This window comes from Lagopus leucura, unplaced genomic scaffold (genome assembly GCF_019238085.1).
Source record: "Lagopus leucura isolate 7727_CA_CO unplaced genomic scaffold, USGS_WTPT01 Super-Scaffold_806, whole genome shotgun sequence".
Taxonomy (NCBI): domain Eukaryota; kingdom Metazoa; phylum Chordata; class Aves; order Galliformes; family Phasianidae; genus Lagopus; species Lagopus leucura.
The window spans coordinates 8,262,211-8,284,774 of NW_024962260.1; the positions used below are offsets into that span (position 1 = coordinate 8,262,211).

General features: G+C 40.2%; 1 protein-coding gene across 2 annotated transcripts; it reads left to right on the forward strand.

Annotated features, from left to right (window-relative positions):
- The first annotated feature begins 1,593 nt into the window (after positions 1 to 1,593).
- On the forward strand, positions 1,594 to 21,821 carry CHFR (checkpoint with forkhead and ring finger domains). 2 transcript variants are annotated; one of them, XM_042865353.1, is made up of 18 exons: positions 1,594 to 1,696; positions 2,155 to 2,302; positions 3,162 to 3,261; positions 9,483 to 9,592; positions 11,210 to 11,269; positions 11,422 to 11,640; positions 11,987 to 12,202; positions 12,832 to 12,988; positions 13,214 to 13,368; positions 13,662 to 13,824; positions 14,659 to 14,801; positions 15,293 to 15,412; positions 15,708 to 15,791; positions 16,456 to 16,526; positions 17,233 to 17,320; positions 17,491 to 17,598; positions 18,147 to 18,219; positions 20,202 to 21,821. In XM_042865353.1, the coding sequence occupies exons 2-18, from the start codon at positions 2,167 to 2,169 to the stop codon at positions 20,242 to 20,244; spliced, it is 2,046 nt and encodes a 681-aa protein (XP_042721287.1). In that variant the 5' UTR covers positions 1,594 to 1,696; positions 2,155 to 2,166; the 3' UTR covers positions 20,245 to 21,821. The 2 variants fall into 2 exon arrangements, with proteins under 2 accessions (XP_042721287.1, XP_042721288.1); XM_042865354.1 differs by lacking the exon at positions 1,594 to 1,696 and having other exon boundaries at positions 2,086 to 2,302.
- Positions 21,822 to 22,564: the final 743 nt, after the last annotated feature.

A 22,564-nucleotide genomic window follows, 5' to 3' on the forward strand; every position in this document is an offset into this window, starting at 1 on the left:
CCCAGCTCACAGCAATGTCTGGTACAGAATGGGCCTGTTCATGGGTGGCTTCTTTGGAATGCCATGAAAACCACCCTGAGCTGGGAGGGACGTGACAGTATGTATTGAAAGCAGCTATAGCAGTCTGCTGTTCAACTGCACAGAGCAGCAGATCAGTATATCTCTAATTATTATTTATCTGGCTGGCTAAGCTGTGCAGCATTTAAAACCTAATTTGTTGTATAATTTAATTTTAATTGAGTCTCCCATCCACACAGGACTCGTTAAGCTAGCTGTGTGTTTCACTTGCTGCCTTTTTACTTGGTACAGCAGAGCTGCAGGAGCTGAACCAATCGTTTGCTTGCACTGTGCTATCACCAAGGTGCAGTAATTCCTCGGTGTGATTGCAAAGGGATCTCTTGGCAGGAATATTTAGAAAATGTTTTCTCAATGCCTCAATGTAACAAAACAACTTCCTCCTTCAGCTAATGCTGTGGTTTACACAAAAGATTTGGTTGTTGGGCTTTCAGTCACATCTCCCATGAGCTGGTATTTTTCTCTGCCTCTCAGAGATAACAATGACTAGTAACTGTGAGCAGTAATAAGAATGAAGTGCTATGAAAATGCTTTTGAGTGATAGTAACCTCCACTTACAACTTCTCTTCAAGTGTATAAAAGGCACTAGTCCTCAGTGAGGACTAAGTTAAAAGTAAGAAGGGCATTTTATAGGTAAACACTTTATAAGGAATATAGACAGGCCCATTCTTGAAGGTCAATAATGCAAAGCTTTTAAGTACACGCATCCCTTTTGACTTACATGGGAGCTTTTGATTTCTCTTGAACTGAGGCCCATGTGATAGAGAACGGAGAAGTAATATTGTGCTTTGTGCATTGGATAGAACAGATAATTTTGCTTGTATTCACAGAGCTGAAGGGCTCTCTAACACAGGTTGGAGTTGCTGTGAGGCTCTTGTGGCCAAAAGGATCCACGGGGTTTTCAGGGAAGGCCAAAATGAAGGCAAAATCTGAGCACGCAATCCTGTGAATCAAGTAGCAGCATCTCATCAAAGAAAGGCAAATAAAGTAGCATAAAAATGAGGTGGTATGGGGGGTAACAAAGAGCAAAGCGATGATTCTTAAAGAGTTTGTTTCCATCCCCGCTAGGCAGGTATGTCGGAGCCCTTGCTGATGAACGCTGGGGCTCTCTGAGCACAAACTCTGTCAAAGGGAACAGATTCTGCCTTAATGCAAACACTATTTCTAACACCACTTCTCTAGTACAGCAAGCATGCTTTTATTTAACCATTGCAAGCGAACAACTCTTACATATCGAAGAGTTAAACGCAACGTACTGTTAACTACACGCGATCCAGCTCATCCACGTGCCGCAGCCCATACGTAGCAGCTCCCACCCTACCCGCATCAAAGATGGCGCCCGCCATGTTATTCCACCCGCGGGCCTGCCCGCACCCAAGATGTCCGCCGAGGCGTCTCCGGCGCCCTAACCTCGCCATAATCCTTCCGGCATCCGCGGAAGAGGCGACGCTCTAGCAGGTGTGGCTCGGTGGTGGGCGCCGGAAGGTCCGCCTCTGCCGCCGCCGCGTTCTCTATGGCCGCCGCGCGCCGCCTCCAATGGCAGGCCGGGCTCCGCCCCGCCCTGATCAGCTGAGGGTGGCAATGTCTGTTGACAGGAGCCGCCTCGGCTGCGGGACTGGGCGTAAGGGCCGGGCCGAGGGGAGGGGGCGTCGCGCCCGAAGGGGCGGGTGGAAGCAGCGGGGGGGGGCCGCGGTGCCCCCTGCCTACCGCTTAGCGTCGAGGGAGCGTGAGCCCGCGGGGGGCGGAGGGCGGAAAGTTGGGGAGAGAAGTGAGCGGGGGGAAGGAGGCCGCCCGGCCCGATTCACAGCAGGCGGGGAGCGGCCCTACGGGGTGGGGGCGGCGGGGAGCAGAGGGGGTGGGCTGGTGGCGGGGGGCCGGAGGGCGAGGAGAGGAGAGGAGAGGAGAGGCTCTGCCTCTCCAACAAAAGGAAGCGGGCAGGGCCGGGAGCCCCGGGGGGCAGAGGGGCGGCGACGCGCGGGGCTCGGGCCGGCCTGCCGGGGGGAGCGGGAGCCGGCTCCCAACGGGCCCCTCGGCGCCGTGCGATGCGGGGTTCGGGTTCGCTTTGTTTCTTTTCGTCAGATGTGAAGGCAAATGGAGCGCTCGGAAGGAGGCGAGCAGAGCGGGCGGCGGCAGCAGCCTTGGGGGAGACTGACCCGGCTGGGTGCTGAGGAGGCAGAGCCGCACGTCCTGCTGCTGAAGAGAGAGTGGACCATTGGCAGGAAGAAAGGTGGGACGGGCTGCGCCGTGCGGGACGGCGGCGGGCCCGGGTCCGGCCTCACAGCCTGCGGAGGTGGGCTGCAAGAACCGGGCCTGGGCTTTTCAGATGCTGGAGGCGCTGCCTGGCGGCCCCTCGTCCCCCGAGCTGGGTGAAGAGACCTGTGCTCCTTTTCACCAGCTTGTGGCATGGGAGCGCTTACACGTGAATGTACCTTTGGGGTCACCTGAGGCAGCTTGTGCAAGGAAGAAAAAATGACAGTTGATTCAGAGAGTGTCCACGGTAGTCCTGTTTATGTTCCCTTTGCGTTTTTGGAAGTCACTGTAGAGGCTTTCACTGAATAGAATGGAAATACTGGTGAGCTGCTTGGTACGTTTTGGCCTTTGTACTTCTGTGGGCTTCTGTGTCGCAGGGCTTTCAGGTAGAGGAATGGTACTCTCGTTTATCAACTACTAGTCCCCAGTATTTCCTATTCTGGTGTTACACTGGTGTGAAAAAGGGCTGGGTGCTCTGTGACAAAGGCCTTCAAAATTTGGATTGAGTGCATCTCAGATTTGTGTGAATTTATACTGTTCCGAAGTGGACAAGTTGTGGTTTGGTTTTCATTTGTAAAGGTTGAAATTAGGGAAAGAAAGGGAACTGCAACAGCTTGAAGTGGTTGTAAGAAACCTGTCTTGGTACGTGGGGCTACTGCACAGTATTTATACATCACATAGATGGACTATGTTTCTGCTTATATGCCAGCAGGATTTTTGAACTATTGCAGATGTACATGAGTCAGTTTGTTGTGCATTTATAGACATGTAGAATGTTGAGCTGTCTGTGTAATGTGTATTTTTAAACATGCTGGAAAATCTGCTTGCTTTTTAAGGTTGTGACTTATCTTTCCCTGGCAACAAGCTGGTGTCTGGAGATCACTGTAAAATCATAGTGGATGAAGAGTCTGGTCAAGTGTCATTGGAAGATACAAGGTTAGTTCTCCTTTGAACTTCTGCTACTATCTTTTCTTTAGGCCATGAAGTAAAATCTTGTGCATTGCTCAAGGCATTTATAACAAATCCTTTTCCTTCATTTTTCTTCCTCTCTTTTTGCAGCTGTGGAGTGGTTGTTTTTCTTGTTTGTTTGTTTTTTGCACTTTCCCAGTATTTTTTTTCCTCTTCAAAGGAACCCATGGAAAATACTGATGGTGTAATAGTTCTTTGGGATATTTCTTTGGGCTTCTGAGAGAAAGCAAGATGGCTTGTTGGAGTTTTGTTTAACTAGAATAATTATTCCCATGTGTATCGAGGGTTTGGGAACTAAGGTCCTTAATGTAAAAAGAGATAAGCACATACCTCACTGGAACTACTGTCAAGAAGCTTAGCTAATTTTGTGAAACAACTTTTGGCGTGTAAAGTTCGTTATGTACTTCTTCATATACTGAAGGCCAGTGAACTTGGCATGTTAGCCTTGTTATTTCCTGTAGAGTTTTAAGGTTACTGTGGGAGTACAAATAGCACTGCAGGGTTTGTGGGTGGCTTTCATTGGATTTTATCTTGTTTTCTTTGTGAAATCTGAGATAGGAATTTGAATTGAAGGAGATTTCTTAGGAGGAGGTTGTAACCCCCTTCACATTTTCATCTGCTTCATTTTTGACAGGATTTTTTTGTCTGAGCTTGCAGAAAGCTTCTGGTTTGTTGCATTTCAAGAAATCCGTGACATTTTAAAATGTTTCTGTAAACCACATTCTTTTTCTGCTCCACTGTTGCAGTCAATAAAGAAACAAACAATTCTTTTTTTGCCAGCTCCCCTCTTCATGTCTAGAAAGCACTACAACCAAAGATGAATACAGTTCAATGTATATTGATGAATATACGTGACGATGAAATTGGATGTGAAAAGTTTTATGTGCCATGCTGAATCTGCTGTTTCTTTTTCAAATGTCCTAGGATGCAGTTAGATCTCTTGTTCTGGTAGCTCAGGTTAGTGTTGTATACTTTCTAGGGCTTTGAGAATGTTCTGGAAAAGCCGTTAGTTGAACAGTGGGCGCATCTTGAGGGATGCTGTTGGCAGAATCTGTGAGATATAGTTGACAGCTTTCCTTCAGCAAAATTTCTGTTGCTTTGCTAATTAGTGGCTGTGCCAAATTTTCCTCCAGTAAAACAGAACATCGTGGAATGACTGATGTTGGAAGCTACCTCGGGAGGTCACCTGTTTCCAACTCAGTGGAAGAAGGGCCGTCATTCTGTTTGAACTGGGGTGTTTAGGTTTTCTCTAGTCCTTTAAGCACGGAAATCCTGTAGCATTTCATGGCCCTTATTCTGAACCTTAATTATACCTGTAGTGGCTGTTTTTTTTTATTTTTCTTGTCGTGTTTGGCTCTACGTAAAGAGCCTGACTCCATAGTCTTGGTATCTTTCTTGTAGGTACTGGATGATTGCTGTTTGGTCTCATGGTGCCCAAGCCACCTTTTCTCTGGAAAAATAGGTCCAATTCCTGTATCCCTTTAGCCCATTGGTCTTGTGCTCCAGCCCTCTGGCCACTTCGGTGGCTCTCTGCTGGACTTTCTCAAGTTTATCATCACCTTTGTTGTCCTGGTGTTCCAAAAAGTAGATGAAATATTGTATATGTGGGCAAGTGATTTCTAAGCAAAGACTAATCACTTCACTTGATCTTCTGACTACACCCTTTTTAATATAGTCAAATATGCTGTGGGCCTTCCTCACTGCCAAGGCACACTGATGACTTATGCCTAGGCATAAATCCAAAGTGTGTGAGCTTACGTTTAGGCATGAAGTTCACCAAGATCCCTTGCAGATTTGTCCCCAGCCTTTACTGTTGCAGGTGATTGTTCCATCCCAGCTGCAGAGTGCTGGGTTTGACCTTGTCATGGTATTCCCATCGGTCTGCCTGGGTCCCTCTCAAGAGCCCAACTCTCACATGTACTAAATATTAAATATAGCCCCTACTTTGGTGTTACCTGCAAGCTTGGTAAAAGTTTAGTTCCCTCTCCCCATCTAGGCTGTAAGTAGAGGTAGTAGGTTGTCTGAAGGATAGGTGTCTGAATCCATCCCCGATGGCTTGTGGCTGTTGGGAAACTTTGTACTCCAAGAAGCTGCGGGATGAAGTGCCAACCTTTAGGGAGAAAAATCCTGAGACTTCTAGGGAATGGTTATAAATGTCATTATCCAATATTAAGCCACACATCGGGACATTTCAAGCGACAGATCAGGAATGTTTGCTGGTCGTGGTAGTTTTAGGGGGCAGCTGTAAATCTGTGTTTGGAAAACCATCACTTGTTTCAAGTGCATGCAGCTGGTAGAGTTAATTTATACCAATGTGGTGATAATAAAATCCGAACAAATTGTGAATGATGCAGAAACTTTCCTACTTTTCCTTCTTTGCCTCCCTTCCTGGGGTGGGAAAAAAAAAAAAAAGCAATAACAAAAAAAAAGAACTCGCTAAGCCAGATTAAACTTATTTTTTCACATGATGCATTCATGAAAAGGTGGGACTTGTTAAGCTGATGTCATAGACGGGCTCCATCAGTACATGGAGTACCAATGTTAGCTGCTTATGCATGTTATGTTTGTATGTAGCTGACAAAAAAGAATTGGGGTCATTCAAGTGTTCTGCTTGCCTGTGTGTTGCTGTGAAGTGTAGTTACCTCTTGCTGAATCAGTTAGCATGTCTGTTTGCAGAAGACTCCACTCCTCTGACTCTTCCAACTTTTGCAGTGAGTAATAGCTGAGCTCTAGAAAATCAAGCAGGCTGAAAGAAGAGTTCTGAATGTTTGAGTTGGCAATACTGATGCCCAGAGTCCCGGAAAAATCTGCAACATCAGCTTTTTTCTGCTGTTAAGTGGAAAATAGTTTGGAAACATTGCTGTGGTCAAGCTCGGATTTTTCTGGTGAGAAGGAATGCATTGAAGGAGGCAGCTAGCATGGGATACTTGGACTGAGTGGACTTTGTTTTTGTATTGTAGCTAAATCAAAGAATATCATCAAATACATGTAGATGGTCAACGTTGTTATTTGCCACCATGGTAGCGTGGTGAGTTTACACATCTATTTTTGAAAGAATTACCATAAATTTGCGGATCATAGCAAATGTGTAGAGGATTTGAAATTACTGAGTAAACAGAACCAGCAGTAATGTAACAAAACCCAATAATTAGCAAATAATGCAATAAGATATCCATGGATTTGGGCCCCCTCCCCCTTTTTTTGTGTCTGTGTTTCTGTTTTGTTTTCCAAGCCATGTCTGACAGAAAGACAGACTGACGTGACACAGCTGAGGCAGATGCTGGTCTGCCATCAGTAAAAGCAACTGTAGGATTCTTCATTTTGAAATAGAAATTTGAAAAGCAGCTGTGGTAACTTGTAAGGATTTCTTTCGTCTTCCAGGTAATTTTTTTGAAGGATTCTGGTTAAATATTAAAAGATTTTTTTTTCAGAGCAGGAGAGATGTTCTCAAGTGACAGACTAGCAGGTGTCCCCTTCCTGTGGGTAAGGAGATTGATCTCCATTGCACAGTGGTGCCCTCTCTGCTACTGGGCTCTGCTTACCCTGCAGTCAGGCTGTTTCGGTGGCTGTTAGCAGTATGGAAGCTTATTAAAGCTCAAAGTGCATCTCAGTTTATAGTGTGTTGAAGATACTATGCACTTGCACAACTTGTAAATCTGTTAACCCGTATGTTTTACCATGAATTACATTTCTGTTTCCTGGATGGACGCTAGTAATCACTAGAAGGTAACGGGCTGGCATTTTCTGGGAAGGGTAACTGAATGCCTTACAATACACAGATCATTAATCTACTTTGAAGGTCAGCATCTTCTAAATGAAATGTGGTTGTTTGTATCAATTCTGTACTGTTGCTGGGTTTGGGAAGTGAAGGTAACATTTGGCTGTGGATGGGGCTGCAGAGCCAACAGCTGTGCTGGAGCTGAGCCCGCACCTGACTTTTATTTCTTCCTCTGTTCAGAGAAGTGGCAATGGGACCTTTTGTGACATTGTTTCACAACTCAAGCAATTTACACCTGATAGTAAAGTTTTGTTCTCCACATCAAAGGTAATGCAGCTAGTTAATATCAGTTCAGTGTCAAGTGAACCTTCCTCTGTGGGGTACGTTTTAAACATTATTTCTCTTATGAGGAGCTTGCTATGGTCTAAAACATCAGAGGAATGTACAATTGCCATTATTTATCATGTGTGTCTCATTCAAAAAAAACCACAGCATTAATGTAATGTCACTGTATCTGTTAGATGTCTCATGCTGCAGTACTGAAACTAGGAAGGCTAAGTGGAGGAATAACAATCATCTGGGGTGATTTTTTTTCCTTTAATTATTGACTGAGATGAAACTCCTTCAGTTTGTTTATGTATTTAAGAAGAGCTTTATTTTCCCCTTCTTTATAAATTGTATCTGTTTTTACTTACTTCGTGTCCATGGATGCCACCTAACTCCTTACTGAGCTCTCCTTGAAGTCAGCATAGCTGCAGGACTGAGGAGACTTGGATATCTGTAGTCACTGTGGATGGGGCAGCTGTTTCTGCAGCTTCTGTTAGCAGACCAAAAATGAGTGGTTTCTGATGCACAGTGCTGATAAACTTTTTTCCAGGAATGCCACGCTTGGCTTAATGCCCCTCATAGCCATCTTTTTAATATCACTGGTATCAGTGTTAAGTTAAAAATGGGTATCATTTCTGGCAGAATGACTAGAATTCTTTCTTCCTCTTAATTGCTGAACTTCTGGTGCATTTAACTTTCAGTGATGTTCCCATTCTGCTGCCTCTTTGGTTCTCATCTCTTGCAGGCTAGTCAGCATCTATATTCCTAAGGTAAAAAGGCAAGCTCTAATTTCTTTACTTGTAAAAGAAGCCTGAAGATTCGTTAGTGGAGCAATGATTGATGTGACCCAAAGTTTTTTCCTTGTTGGTGCTTAAAGTTGCTTTTTAATGTGTGTTGTCTGTGTAGGTAGTGAAAGCTGTTGCAGAGGGAGAAGGAAGAAGTGATGCCTTGAACAAGATGTGCTGCTATTCAAAAAGACTTGTTTGCCCTTTTAGCTTTTTCATGTAATGCTTTCAACTTTGCGTCTGGGAAGATCAGCAGTACAAAGTGTTTTCTCTATTTGTCTTGCTAAATGACAGGAGATTTTTTCTGGTTTGAGTTTATTTTTAAAGGAAAAACAATGAGGAGAAGGGGAGGAAAGATGCTTATGTCTAAATTACCATTGTTCTCCTCTAGGTAAAAGCTGGTCCTTTTGAGGAAGGCTGGAATGTGTTCTGAGAACAAGTAGTGGCTTCCAGGAGGTGGCAGCAAAGGTTTGCTGTCGTTTCTTGGAGGAGGTGCTTTGCTGAGGGGAAAAAGCATCTTCTTTTCTTTCATACATGGTACTAGTTATGAGACAGAAATGGCAGAAATCTGAAGTTCTAGAATGCTGCAGCCCTGAAAGGGGCTTATTGCAAGGTAGCTGAAATTTTTCAGTATTTGGATAATGACTGAATTATTAAAAGCTAAGAGCTTGCCTATTGAACAGCACCCACAGTGAAAGAACAAAGGTGAATTAATATGGCAGTGCTCTGTATTTGCTTCTTTCCTGGTTTAATTTCTTCTGTAAGTCTTGGAGCTTTCATAAGTACCAAAATAATTCTTTCCAGCTCTCCTTTAAGTTGTGCATAGCAGTTCTCTCACCTGACTTCTTCGGTTTCAGTTGCAGATGGCCTACATAGCCTTGAAATTTTTCACTATTTGAAACAAAAATGGAAGCAAAACGAACACCAGCCATGGATCCCTTACTGTACAGAAGTTGCTTTGTGCCAAAATGTTTTAGAAGACTCCCATTCTTAATTGGAAGACAATTTCTTGAATAGGAATCCTACTGTCCTTTCTTCTCTCGTATTTAAAAGACGGAGACTTTTCTGTAGTAACAATCACTGAATTATTTTGAGGCAGTGGCCAGGTGTCGTGTTTCTGTGAAGGCCACGTCTTTAGTAGGAGCTGCAAACAAGCTTTGAAGTACAAACTGTCCTGCTCTTCTCTCTTTGAAACAGGTTTTCTCTTTTCTTTGGTTTGTTTCTGAACATTTTTCTTTATCCTTGCTTAAAATGTCTTGGAGAGCCAACAGTTTCCTTCATTGAAAGTATCTTGAGTTTTCTTTTCCTTCTCCCAGATAATCATGGAACCATTTACATTGTTTTCTTTTTCTTTATAGTACTAATGGAACAGTAATTAATAAACTGAAAGTGGTTAAGAAGCAGACGTACCCTTTACAAACTGGAGATGTGATCTATGTTGTTTACAGAAAAAATGAGCCAGAGAACAGTAAGTAAAGGATGATTTTTTAATTGTGCAGTCTTTTTGTACGTCAGTACAATCAAATCAGGGTTACTTCATTTTAAGGCAAATAATTTGTTGATATGTAGAAACAAGATTCTATGGACTGGGTTGTGGATGTGCCAGTTTTGACAAGGACAGGTCTGACAGCTGTCGCATCGAAGCCTGCCTGTCAGCAGCTTTGGAAGAAACACTGCATGCAGTGATAACTGATAAGGTCCTGGTCACACACCCAGCACTCATTTCAGGACTCCAAATTCTCAAGGTCATTAGCACTACTTTGTATATCACATTTAAGCAGTTTTTGGCATGAGAGGGGGATCAGGGAGTTGCTGCTTAAGTTGAGTTTGATGTTTTATGGTTTTGTTCTTTTAAAAATGTGGGGCAAGCTGGGAATGGGAAAAGATCCTGTAGTATAAGTAAAATCAGTAAACCTGAAAAGGTATTTGTGTACCCTTGGAGTAAAATCATCCCTCACATGCCTGTAGTGCTCTTTAGGAATCACTTACAAGCTCCCCTATATGCATTTACAACATGATGTTTGATGGAAAAATAAAAGAGCATACTTACAGTTTTCATCCGTCGATACATGTATTAACTGTCCATAAAAGAGTATGTGTGCATCTCCTTTTAGGAAGTTGCTGTTAATTTATGTGCAGACAGATCAGGCTGATTTATGCTGTCTGATGTGAAAGTTACAAGAAGCAGCAATATGCTATATCTGTCCATCTGTTTGGCTTGTTTATCTCATAAATCCTCTTTAAGATGGCACTGTTTGTGGTTAGAACTCGTTTATATGAATTTTTCAGGTACTTTATAATGAATTGAAGAACAGATTTCTTATTAACAAGGTTTTGAATTACAGAAGCATTCAGTTTGGCTCTTTCAGCTTCTCCATCTTCAAAGACAGAAAAGAAATACAGAATTGACATTCTGGCTGGTCTGAGTACTTCTGAAGGAGTTTAAACTAACTTTATGAGAACAGGGGCTTCTGTCCTTTTTGAATTTGATTCTAGTTTGGGTAAAAAGTAGCAAGATAGGGGGATCTGTCAGAATGCTTTAGTCTGAAGTGGTTGGTGAAAAAGGGAATATTATTCAGTTGTTTTGTATTAATAGATACTAAATTAGTTTCTGGATGTAACTTGGAGCATGCAATAAATCTGTATGTTTTAGAGTTTGTTTCTCGCAAAGAAATCTAAAATTGAATGAAGAATTGGAGAGGTGAGCTCAGTAATAATAACCTTCAAATAACTTTAACTGAAGTATCTGGAAAAAAAAAACAAAACTTGGTTTGCTATGATTCATAGCAGATTTTACATGTAAGAAATGATTGAGCCTCTGCTTCCATAGCTGGCACAAGTTAAACCTCACACAAAGGCCTCTTTGCCTGGTTTCCTGAGAAGAAAAGATCTTGCTGTGTTGTTCCTAATTGCCTCCTAAGTAGGAGTATTACCATTGTACAGTGGAGGTGGTCCCTCGTTGGCCTGTTGTGTTGTCAGACACTCAGGGGAAGCATCTGCCAGGCAGTAGAACTTGTTTGTGTGAGATTTAAGTGAGTTGGTTTTTATTTAAAAATTCTGTTTAATATTTTTTTCTCTTTTTCAGACGTTGCTTATCTTTATGAATCCTTAAATGCAAAACATGATGCAACTCAAGAACCAGTAGGTAAGGAAGTAATTGGAGATTTGAGAAGAGTAGCTAAGCTCCAATGACTAACAGTGCTTTTTTTAGAGTTTGAGCCCTTGAAATTCTGAAGCCATCGTGTGAAAACTGTCACACAAGTTCTTTTTCTTTCCCTTTTTTCTCCTTCTCTCTAGCTGTAGAAGCTAATGTAGAAAACCAATGCCATGTGACCAAAGATACCTCAAGTACAGGAAGAAGTAATGATGAGAACCAAATTACCTCATCACCATCAGCTACTCAGTCTTGCTATGAGGAACCACAGCCATCTACTTCTACATCTAACCTCTTTAATGCTTCTTCTACCTCTCTTATTGAGTCTGCATCTGTTGAACAGGATAATCCTTCTACATCTGGTAAGAATTATATCAGTATTTAGAGTGCTTCTGATCTGTTATGATGATCAATATTATATAAATCCTTTCCGTGGCATCTTTGTCAGAAAGCACTGATATGAGTAACAGTGTTAGGAATAAATGCTCTGCACTTTGAAGGGGATTTTAAGTACAGTTCCACAACTGAAGGCCTTTTTTTTCCAGGTCCTCTGCATGGAGTGTAATGATACATGCAGTCCTTGTGCCTTGGCATCCTTTTTTCCTGTACAGATGTTTGGATTGATGTATGTGCATAATTGGTGTCTGAGAGACTTCTGTTTTTGCATGTCTATGCAGCTGCATTCACTTCGCTGTTTTTATTTTGCAGGATCACAATCCTCACTCTTCACTCCTGTGCCTGCTTTGCCCGTCTTAGAATCCGTGTGTCTAAGAGCACTTCATGATGAACATGAAAAGCTGGATGTGAATGCTGAAATTTCTGCAATCACTTCAGAAATCAGTGACAAAGAAAACGCAGAATTGGGTTCTCAGAGAACAGAGGAGGAAGAAGTTTTGGAACCTGCTAAAAAGAAACTAAAAGGAGGCTAGTATGCTGCAGTATTCTGCAACCAACTCTTTAATGTTATTATTGAAAGTTAGTTTTAAAAGTTTAAATTAGAAATGTAATGCTGTTTATTTTTCATAGAAACCCAGTGAAGTGAACAGAAACTTAAGAAAAAAAGTGCAGAGTTGTAACATGAAATAAATACAAAGGCACTCATCAAATTTAGAAGGGATTGAGAGGTTACCTGCTTTAGCATGGGGGTTGGGCTCAGTGGCCTCTTGAGGTCCCTTCCAACCCCTGCAGTTCTGTGATTCTGTTAGGTTAGTGTGGGGTAGATAACTTTTCCCCCCTCATAAGTAATTCTATGTTGTAGTATTAAAGAAAAGTTAAGTAAATAAACATTATTTGTCTGTCTTCCTGTGTCCAGATTCAGTCAGATCAGTGTCATCTGTCCTTTTTCAATTGCTTTTTTCTCAATTGCTTTGTTTCTGATCTAGTGAGAATGGTTACTTGATTAGCAGAAACCATTATGTGAAAAGCAGGAACCTTTAGTGGCACCATTGTCGTTAAACAAGGAATTCATTTGTGTGCACCTTTCCAGTTGTTTTGTAAGATTAAAAAAAAAAAGTTTCAAAATCTACATACTGTGGAGTTTTCTGTCTTTGTAGATGAAGGTGCTTGTCCAAATCTTCCAGCAGCAGCTCCAAGTGAATGTATAATTAAAATTGGCTCTGAAGATGCCAAAACATCAAATGTGAAACCAGATAAGATGGAGGAAACATTAACTTGTATTATCTGCCAAGAATTGCTGCATGACTGCGTGAGGTATGTATGACTGACAAAAAACTGTGTTTAAGTGATAATAATGTAAGTTCAGTGACAAAAGTTTGAGGTGACCAGGAGATTTGGGATATTTACAAACCCTCAAAGTCTTTTTTAATGAGTCTTTCTTATTATCTAAGTAGATCTTACATGTTTTGTGAAGTGTTATGAATGTAAATTAAAAAGATGACGTATTTAGGGTTTACTTGTCATGTTTGTGTTTTCCAGCTTGCAACCTTGTATGCATACTTTCTGTGCTGCCTGCTACTCAGGATGGATGGAAAGGTCTTCTCTGTGTCCAACTTGTCGTTGTCCAGTAGAACGTATCTGTAAAAACCACATATTGAACAACTTGGTTGAAGCTTATCTGATTCAGCATCCAGGCAAGTTCAAGTGTGTTACAGAGCCTGATGTATTTCACATGTTAACTGTATAGCTGATGTATGCACAAATTCTGTCATCAATAACGTGTCTGTACGTTATGGACTCTTAGTACTGTTTTCTCTGATGAGACTGCAAAACAAAACACAACCAAGATGTTTTTGAACTGTTATCTAAAAACAAATTTTATGGCAACAAAGATGCCGTAACTCTGTGTAAAAAGAGCAGAGTGGGAATAACAAATGTGAAGAATCTTGTGCTTTTGTCTTGAAACTTGAGCTTGGTTTTCATACAGATAAATGTCGTAATGAAGATGATGTACGTAGCATGGATGCCAGAAACAAAATTACTCAAGACATGTTGCAACCTAAAGTGCGGAGGTCTTTCTCAGATGAGGAGGGAAGTTCAGAAGATTTACTGGAATTGTCAGATGTAGATAGTGAGTCTTCAGATATCAGGTAGGTTCGTTTAACTTGTGTACTGAATTGAATTTGCTTATGCTTGAGTGCCCAAACGTACAAACTGGTTTCAAAAACATTGAGAGCATTGTTACTGCTGATGTTGTCTCCACGATCACTTCCAGAATGAGTCTTTCTTCTGTTTTGAGGAAAGTTCATTTTTCCCATTAATTATCTTTGCAATTCTACTGGCCATCTTTAAGCAGTCAACAAAAAATATGTTAAATTGGAACTCCTTGAAGCCCAGCAAGATTTAGTTTATGACTACCAACTTTCTCCTGATTAGTACGACAGCATCTCGTGATGTGTGAAAATACCTTCTGTGGCTGTTACTTTATGGAAGACTGACTTCTGCATAAGGTTTTGTTATGAGAAATAGCATTCTATGACCATTTAATTATAGCTGCAATTAATGTCTGGGATCCTGCTTTCAGTAGGTGTGTGCTACCGAAGCAGCTGATGCTTGACCGAGGGATTACTAGCCACCAGAATAGCTCTTCTTCTTCAACAGCAAGCATTTTTTGGTTTATGTCTAGAGGAGAAAAGAAAAAGTCTTCCAGTAGATAATTATTCCAGCTTTGTTAATCTTGCTTCCACTCACACCACTGTTCTCTTTTGGAAGCTATTGGGAATCCTTTCTTTTGCAGTACTCTTTGTTACAGCTACAGCATTCTTCACAGCCGTGAGGTATTGAGTTATGTGGACTTCCATATGTTACTGGATGGAGAAATTCTAGATTAGAACTTAGAGGGTAAAATCAACCCGCAGTCTAGCATAGCAATGAGTTGTATTTGCATTTGGGTATGATTTTTTAAAAATATTTTATTTTTTCAGTCAGCCATACATAGTATGCAGGCAGTGCCCAGGGTATCGAAGGCACTCTGTTGCAGCTCTGCCTGGCACGGGCCAGGAGACAGAAGCAGGAGGAATGCAAGCACTGGGAGATGCCCCCTCCACATCTGCCAACTTTCCTGCAGGTCAGTGTCATGAAGTCTTGTTAGCAGTGTGCAGATAGTAGGTGTATGAGCTACAGGCCTTGTAAAGCTCATTCTCACAGTACTGTATCACCTCTTCACACAGATATATTTGCAAGAAAATTAAATTTGAGCATTGTTTTAGTGTTGTCATCCAAAATAGACATCTGATGGTTGATAGTTCATAAACTCTTTTGTGTATTTGAATATTTTTGCACACCTATGTAGTTTAGAAGTCTTCTATGCTTTTTTAAAGAATCTTTGTGGGGAAATATATGTATTTTTATAGATCTATATTAACAAGCAAGCTACACGTGTATGTCTGTGTGTGTGTGTGTATATATATATATATATATATATATATATATATATGTATGTATAGCTTGCTTGTTACTTTCAGATTTTTGTCTATTGTTTGCTATGATTCCAGTCCATTTTGTAATTCTTTGTGTTGTTCAGCCTTACATTTTTCTTATTTTTTCTCACCTACCTAGCTGTTCAGGAGTATGTGTGTCCTGCTCAAGGAAGTCATGTAATATGCACCTGCTGCTTTCAGCCAATGCCTGACCGAAGAGCAGAGCGTGAACAGAATCCTCATGTTGCTCCTCAGCAATGTACGTGAGCAGTTCTGCAGTCAAACTTAAGAAAACAATTGAAAAATAAGTTTCTCTTTGTTTCAGTGAAAATTAAGTTTATTTCGAAGAGTGATTTTATTTGAAATTCTTTCTTTGGAGTCTTCTTGTCAAATCATGAAACAGTCTTCCTTCATAAAATGTATTTATTCATCCTCTTTTTGAATAAGAAAGCTGTGCTTTTTTAACAAAGTTTATCAGGACTCTAGTGCTGTAAAAATGACAGACTTGAGATTTGTTGTGTGCAATCCTGACGGGTTTTCTTTGCTATTTTCAGGTACTGTTTGTCTGCAGCCCTTCTGTCACTTATACTGGGGCTGCACTCGGATGGCGTGTTTTGGCTGTTTGGCACCATTCTGTGGTATTTTGGAACAATATGTTTTTTACCAGTCTGCTCTCTTTGCCATAATGTGTCTACCTTAAACTTTGAGTAATTTATGAAATGCAATAGGCTGCCACAGTTATGCCAAAGGAAACAGAGGCTGAGTCCTCACACTACAAACAGAAATGATTCTTGAATGTGCATGTCTTAGATTTGAGTGGAAAACAGCACTTGCTGAGCATATTGCTTCCCAGCATTAAAAAATGTGGTATATTTCAAGCTAGCAGGAGAATCATGCATGTCTTTGCAAGAGCATTGAATGTCTGATGTTAGCTGGTTAGAAAAGAAGCTTTCTCACTCAAATTTCTAGTCTCCCAAAGCTCGAGGTTTTTGATGCTTTGAAAAATACGAATAGTTGAAAGGACTTGACTGTAGAATATGCTTTAATAACACTGTTAATTAGTGCAGATCAGCAGCACTGTTTGAACTGACGGTGAAATTGTAAGATCTTAATGTCTTGTCTTCGATTGCAACTAGAAATTATGTATTGCACATGTGTGTTCAGCGTGTGTTGAACTCAGCCACGTGCTTGGTGCTTGCAGGAGCCTGTGTGTGTTATTTCAGGAAACAAAAGAGCCTTTAGAATATATGTGAGGGCCAAAGGGTTTGGGAAAAAATAATAATTCTTTTCTTCTTCTATTAGAAATAAACCTTGGTGACAGGTGTTTAGATGGAGTCCTAAATAACAACCACTATGAGTCAGATATCCTAAAGGTATTTTTTCAAATGTTTATTATGTTACATAATAATAAATCTGTGTTGTTTAAAATTTGCTCATGAAATGATAGTGATGTTTAAATGCTCAAACATATATGTCTGGCAGCTGCCAAGAAGGCCACAGTTATGGCAATTTATGAATTTGGATTTAAGTGACCGTAGAATTCATGTATGTTTGATTGCTAAATCAAAGAATTTTCCTTGTACGAAGTGTTTGTCAGGGAGCCCAGTATCTACAATCTGAACTGCAACATCTGAAATGTTGATTAGAGAAAAATAATTCACTTGCATATAACAGGAAAACAAATATTTATTTATTTATTTATTTTTAATGCTAGACAAATTAAGCTTCAATTGTGTTGCATAGAAATATTTCTTTCTATACCATAATAACTAGATTATCTAAATTAGGTAGGCTGGGTGAAATCTTGCTGTAAGTTAAGTGACAGTGTGGCTGGTGGGAATCTGTAGGCATTCTTTTGGCAAAAGAAAGAATGCTCTGGATGAAGAAACTGAGCTAACAGTTTTATTGGTGATTTGAAAGCTGAGAAAAAAATAATTCTATTATTCTATTTTTGTTTGTAAACAGCCTCATCCCATGTTGAAAGCATAGTTAGATCTAGGGTTGGAAACATTTGGAAACTAATGGCTTGGTATCTTTTTAATGTTTGAGATTTTTCAAGTGAAACAAACTCTTTTTCAGGATTACCTGGCATCCAGGGGTTTGACGTGGAAGAATATGTTAAATGAAAGTCTGTTAGCTCTTCAGAGAGGAGTTTTTATGCTGTCAGGTGCGCTTTGTTCACTTCTGTCCACCTATAACTGTGTGTGTGTGTGTGTGTGAGCAATCAAGAGGTTTGATGCTCTGTATGTACATAGCTTGTGATGTCATGACACCTTCGTTAAATCAGATTTCTTATTCCTTACACTGACATCTTGTGCAAACTGTACTTTTCTCCAGATTACAGAATTACTGGGAACACAGTGCTTTGCTACTGTTGTGGCCTCCGCAGCTTTCGAGAACTTGCCTACCAGTACAGGCAAAATATTCCTGTTGCTGAACTGCCAGGTGGGGTTTGCTTTGCACAGTACAGAGGAAGTCAGTTAAAAAGTTAATCACTTTTGGGTCTTCTATATGAAGCCTTAGATTTAAATGAGATACGGGTTGTGGTCTCCTTTGGCAGATTTAAGATTGGGAACAGAAACTCTTCCTGTAATCCACTTTTAAGCATTACTTTATCCATTCAGTTCTTGTTGGTGCAAGAGCTTCTACATCTTTAACTACTGAGAGTTCTGCTTTATTTCTGTGCATAATGAGACAGCTCACTTTGTTTCTCCTCATTATTGCCTTTCTATTTAGTGTAACAGCCTGCTGGACCACTCATTTACTATGTATGTAAAACTGGGGGAGAATAACAAACTACCCAAATTAACAATTTTTTTTCTTTTAATGGAAAGGTATCTAGATATATTCCTGGTGTCCTAAACTGTAAATTCAGTATCTGTTAAACTAAATAGTAAAGCTTCAGTTGAGAACACTGAGAAACAGTGGCGTAGTATTCTGTCACCTTATTTAATGGCTTCAGAAATAAATGTAGCTTTTTGTCTTCTCTGCAGTGACTGTCACATCACGTCCTGATTGCTACTGGGGGCGCAACTGCCGAACTCAGGTCAAAGCACATCATGCCATGTAAGTTACACCTTTTAGAAAGTGGTAGGGTTTTGGGTTTGGTTGTTTTTGCTTAAAAACAAATCCTTCAAAGTGCCAAGAATTGTGTGAGGAATACTGCTGCAGTACAAACAAAAGTGAATGAGTTTTGGGTTGTGGGTTTTTTGTTTGTTGTTTAAACACAGCTTGGAAATGGACCCTTTGTGCACGGCTGAAGGTACCACTAGCACTTTTAAATTGGTATTTTCTACCCCCACCTCCTCCTTATTCATATCTTTCTCAGTCTCAAGCAGCTTTTCATTTGGCCTTGTCTTGAGTGCTTCTTGAGAACACTGTGCAGATAATTAGATAATTAGCCCTTTGTTATTTCTTTTGGAACTGCGAGAAATGATTTTTAGCAAACTGCAACAAACTTTAAAGGGGTAAATTGATGGGAACAACTTGTGACAATGGAAGGAAGAAAAGTTTGGAATGTGATATTGGAAACCTGGTGTTTGGTCATTCACAAGAATTATTCATCCAAAACAAGGTCCTTGATTTTTAAAAAAGGAAGGCCACTGATAACTGATGCCAAGTCATTCTTGCAGAAGGAGGCATGTGTTACAACAGGTATTAAAGAATTTCAAGAATAAAACAAAAATTGGCTGCCTGCAAGTTACCTTGTTCCAGGAAGGATGAAGAAATCCTCCTTGCTCAGGGAGTTATTCTCTAAATTCACACTGCAGTTCAAGACAGTGGAGCTGTTGCTCCTTACTGAGAAACTGCTTATAATGAATAGCAGATTCTGCAACATCTTCCTAATGCTGCAATGAGCATGCACAATTAGCATTATTCCTTTAACCCTTATTTCAGATACTGTGGGTTGAGCATAACCCGTCTATATGGCTCATTCAAGCAGATAATAAAAAAGAGTTAAAATATTAATCCCCAGCCACATAGAAATGCAGAGCTTTACCAAATACCTTTCAAAAATAATTTGGAATTTAAGTTGTAGTTTTAGTTCAAAGCTCTGCTGTTATCTGTAATTTCATGTTACGAGGCTCTCAAATTTTCCGCAGGAGATTTTATTTTGAAGTGCTGGAGAGTTAACTCAGTATCAAAGCACTCACCGGTTGTCTACATTCATATTTGAGTGGATAATTTCATCTAGAATGAGAAGGGTTTTTTCCACTTGTTTTTCCAGCATTAGCTGTTCTGGAGCTTTACTCTTTGCTGCTTAACTTTCTTTAAATATCCATAGAAACAAGGGAGAAAAGCCCTCAAAACCTGTCATGTACCACTCCTAGGTATTTGTCTGGTTTTTTTTACTGAGCTAGATTGTTTTGCTGAGTAGTTTGGTTATGTAGGCAAGGTTTCTTTCTGATCTTCTGTCTGATTCAGTAAAGAGAAAATGCACTCAGCTCTTCAAGTTGTGTTTCACAACACGTGCTGGGGGACGCATAACCCAAGAGGAGGAAGAACAACATGAATAGCTGGAGATTCTAGAGAGGTAGAAAGAAGTGCCTTATGCAGAATTTTGTGCAGACAGGCTTGCTATTCCCATTGAACTTGAGTAACATAGAATGAGAGAAACCTTACTTATTTTATTTCTAGAAGAGGATTGTGCAGAAATGTGTTGTGAGACTGGTTAGTATTAGTTCCCTAGTGAGCTGTGTAATGCTGCTTTAATAAAAATAACTACTGTCTCTCAGGACAAAGTTAATTCTCTTGATTCCTGTTTTACTTGCCTTCTGGATTTGAAGTAGGCAGAAGTACAGAGGAATGCTTTTAATAACAGGTTTTCTGCGTACATAATAGAGCTACCAATTGTTAGGCAGGAGATGCTGAAAATCCTGCTACTGGTTAGAGTTCATCTAAAATGGCTGTGAAAAGCAGCTATGTTAGTATGTAAATGTTCTCCTTTGAACTGTTTAATGTTTAAAATACCCTGTGAAAGATGACAACTCTTGTGTTGCTTGATTTCTGAGAACTTTGTTACATATTAATACTTCTTTCAATTTCAGGAAATTCAATCACATTTGTGAACAAACGCGATTCAAGAACTGAATACTTGTAGTCTGTAGTGAGGGGACAAAAGCTTGTCATACTGCTTGTACAGTTTAAGGTTTCAGGGGATCTTCTCATTTCTCCCATAGCAGGGAACCAATAACTTCTGCATCAGGTAATCTGAAATGAACTTCTGAATTTGTAGAATTTGACAACTGTAAATGAATGAGGTAGGTTGTTTTTTCCAAGAAAGTCCAGCAAGCGTTGCGTTCCATCCTCATGACTTCAACGTCCCTGTGTCACTTCACTGAAGAACACAAGCAGAAATCACTCACACAGAAACCAGCCATATCTTGGGAAGGCCTAAGAATAAGGAGTGTATTTGCACTACTTGTGAAGAAACTAAGAATAATCCTTAAACTTAAAAAATAGAAATGTTTTGTATAAGTATCTGAAGACTATTTCAAGAGCCATTAATATTTAAGAAGGAAATTGTCAGTGTATATTTGTAACTGCATTTTGCGGTGCTCTGCTATTTTGTCACTACTCACGGCCTTTGGGCTAGAAATACATGAACCTTCACTGAAAAAAAAATCCGTCCATGAAACAACTGTTTTAGCTTAAAGCTTGTACCATATGTGCAGTGTTATGGTGGAAGTAGTACAGTTTCTTATCTTAGTTTTGTCATATTGATGGGTTTTATTCACATTAAATTACAAAAAGGAATTGCACAAAAATTTGAAAATTGCATTTAAAGTTGGGGTAATACTTGAAGCAGAACAGCCTTCTGCTAATATTACTTCTGTAGTATTTTATATCAGAAGACCAAACAGTGCTTTTGACATAGAGCAGCAGCCAGTAGGACACACTGGTTCATTTTTTGTATTTCCTTTGATATTGTATGCTGAGTATGTACCTCTGCCATGCAGCTGTTCTCTAGCATGCATACACTGGTGAAAATGTAGAAAAGGCTGTAATTTAAAACAGAATATAGCAGCTTTACTGGAGAAAGCAATCTTTCAGAAAGCAATTGACAGATTGTAGCAATATGGAGGCATTTCTAGCTTGGGGTAAGAATGATGAAGGGGGACGCTGGTATTGCTGTCATCAACAACATAGCTTTTGTTTTCACACCTTTTGGAGAGCTTGTTCCAGAAACATCCCATGCATCACTTCAAAAAATATCCCAGCACTATTCCTCCCCCCCTCCACTTCCTGCCAGTTAATATGATTTAATCTATCTCAAAGTAACTTGGTAGTTAATGTTCACAGAGCTCTACTGGGACCAATTTCTCTCTTTCATCGTACTTAGTGTGAAACAGAATGAGAAGAAAGCATACCACGTTACCTCTGTAGATACCACGTTGTTTTTAAGTATGCCTTATTTTGTCAGTAGGATTTATACTTCAATATTAAAGTGTACACAGCTATCTTGTGACTTAATGGAGCACAAATGATGCAGCACATCGTGTCTACTGGCGTCAGTGAGTTAAACGATTTGCAGTAACGCACACCTTCATATGAATGCCAATTAAAATTATGCATTTGTGTTTAGATTTTTATTTTTCAAATAGCTGCCTTGAGGATGGGTCTGCTGACCACACCTGTGTGCTATTAAAGATACACTTTTGTGTGGACTTCTCTTCTTAATCTCTGGGCATTTTCTCCTGTGAGTAGGATTGAAATTGGATCTGGAATAATACTTGAAACTTTTTAACAGCATTGCGTTTCTGTCTTTTAGTATTATTAACAATGTTCTGTTGCTTCTGTATTTGTATTTTATGTTTAGATTTTTTTTAATGGTTACTGTTATCTTCTCAGGACGACCATTCCCAGCTGTTTTTATCTCATTTTTCATCTCTGGCTGTGCGTGTAGCAAAATGAGTGCAGTTGTGGAGATCAAGCCTTTGCACATTATATGCAGAAATGTGCTTTGCATTCTCATTCACCACTTCCCACACCCCAGATGGGCTCTCAGCATAGACTTGTCACTGTACTAGTGTTCAAGCCTCCTGTGCTGAGTTGGGTTTTTTTGGTCAAAAATCATGTCTGCAGTACTATGTACAACCTCACTTGCACTTCAAGTTATGTTTATATAAGGATATATTATGTGACAAAAAAAAAAAGCCCTGAGAAAGAAATTGAACCGATGTACTTAACATCTAAAGTACCTGTGCAGTAGAGGTTCTTCAAATTCCCTTCAAACAACTTTTTGCTGTTACAGACAATTGATCTGCCTTTCTATGCATATAGGGTTGTGGTAGTGCAATGGACTGAAGGGATTCTTTTGTCACTTATATTGTACCAGGACTAGATGAGAAACTAACTTGCAGATGGGGAGGGTGAATAAATCCTGATCTTTATATGCTCTTACATAAGT

Bases quoted from the DNA above. Each gene is read 5' to 3' on its own strand.
- CHFR (XM_042865353.1), top strand. From the start codon at position 2,167: ATGGAGCGCTCGGAAGGAGGCGAGCAGAGCGGGCGGCGGCAGCAGCCT. The intron at 12,989-13,213 runs GTATGTATGACT...TGTGTTTTCCAG, and splicing joins TTGCTGCATGACTGCGTGAG to CTTGCAACCTTGTATGCATA. The intron at 16,527-17,232 runs GTATTTTTTCAA...ACTCTTTTTCAG, and splicing joins ATGAGTCAGATATCCTAAAG to GATTACCTGGCATCCAGGGG.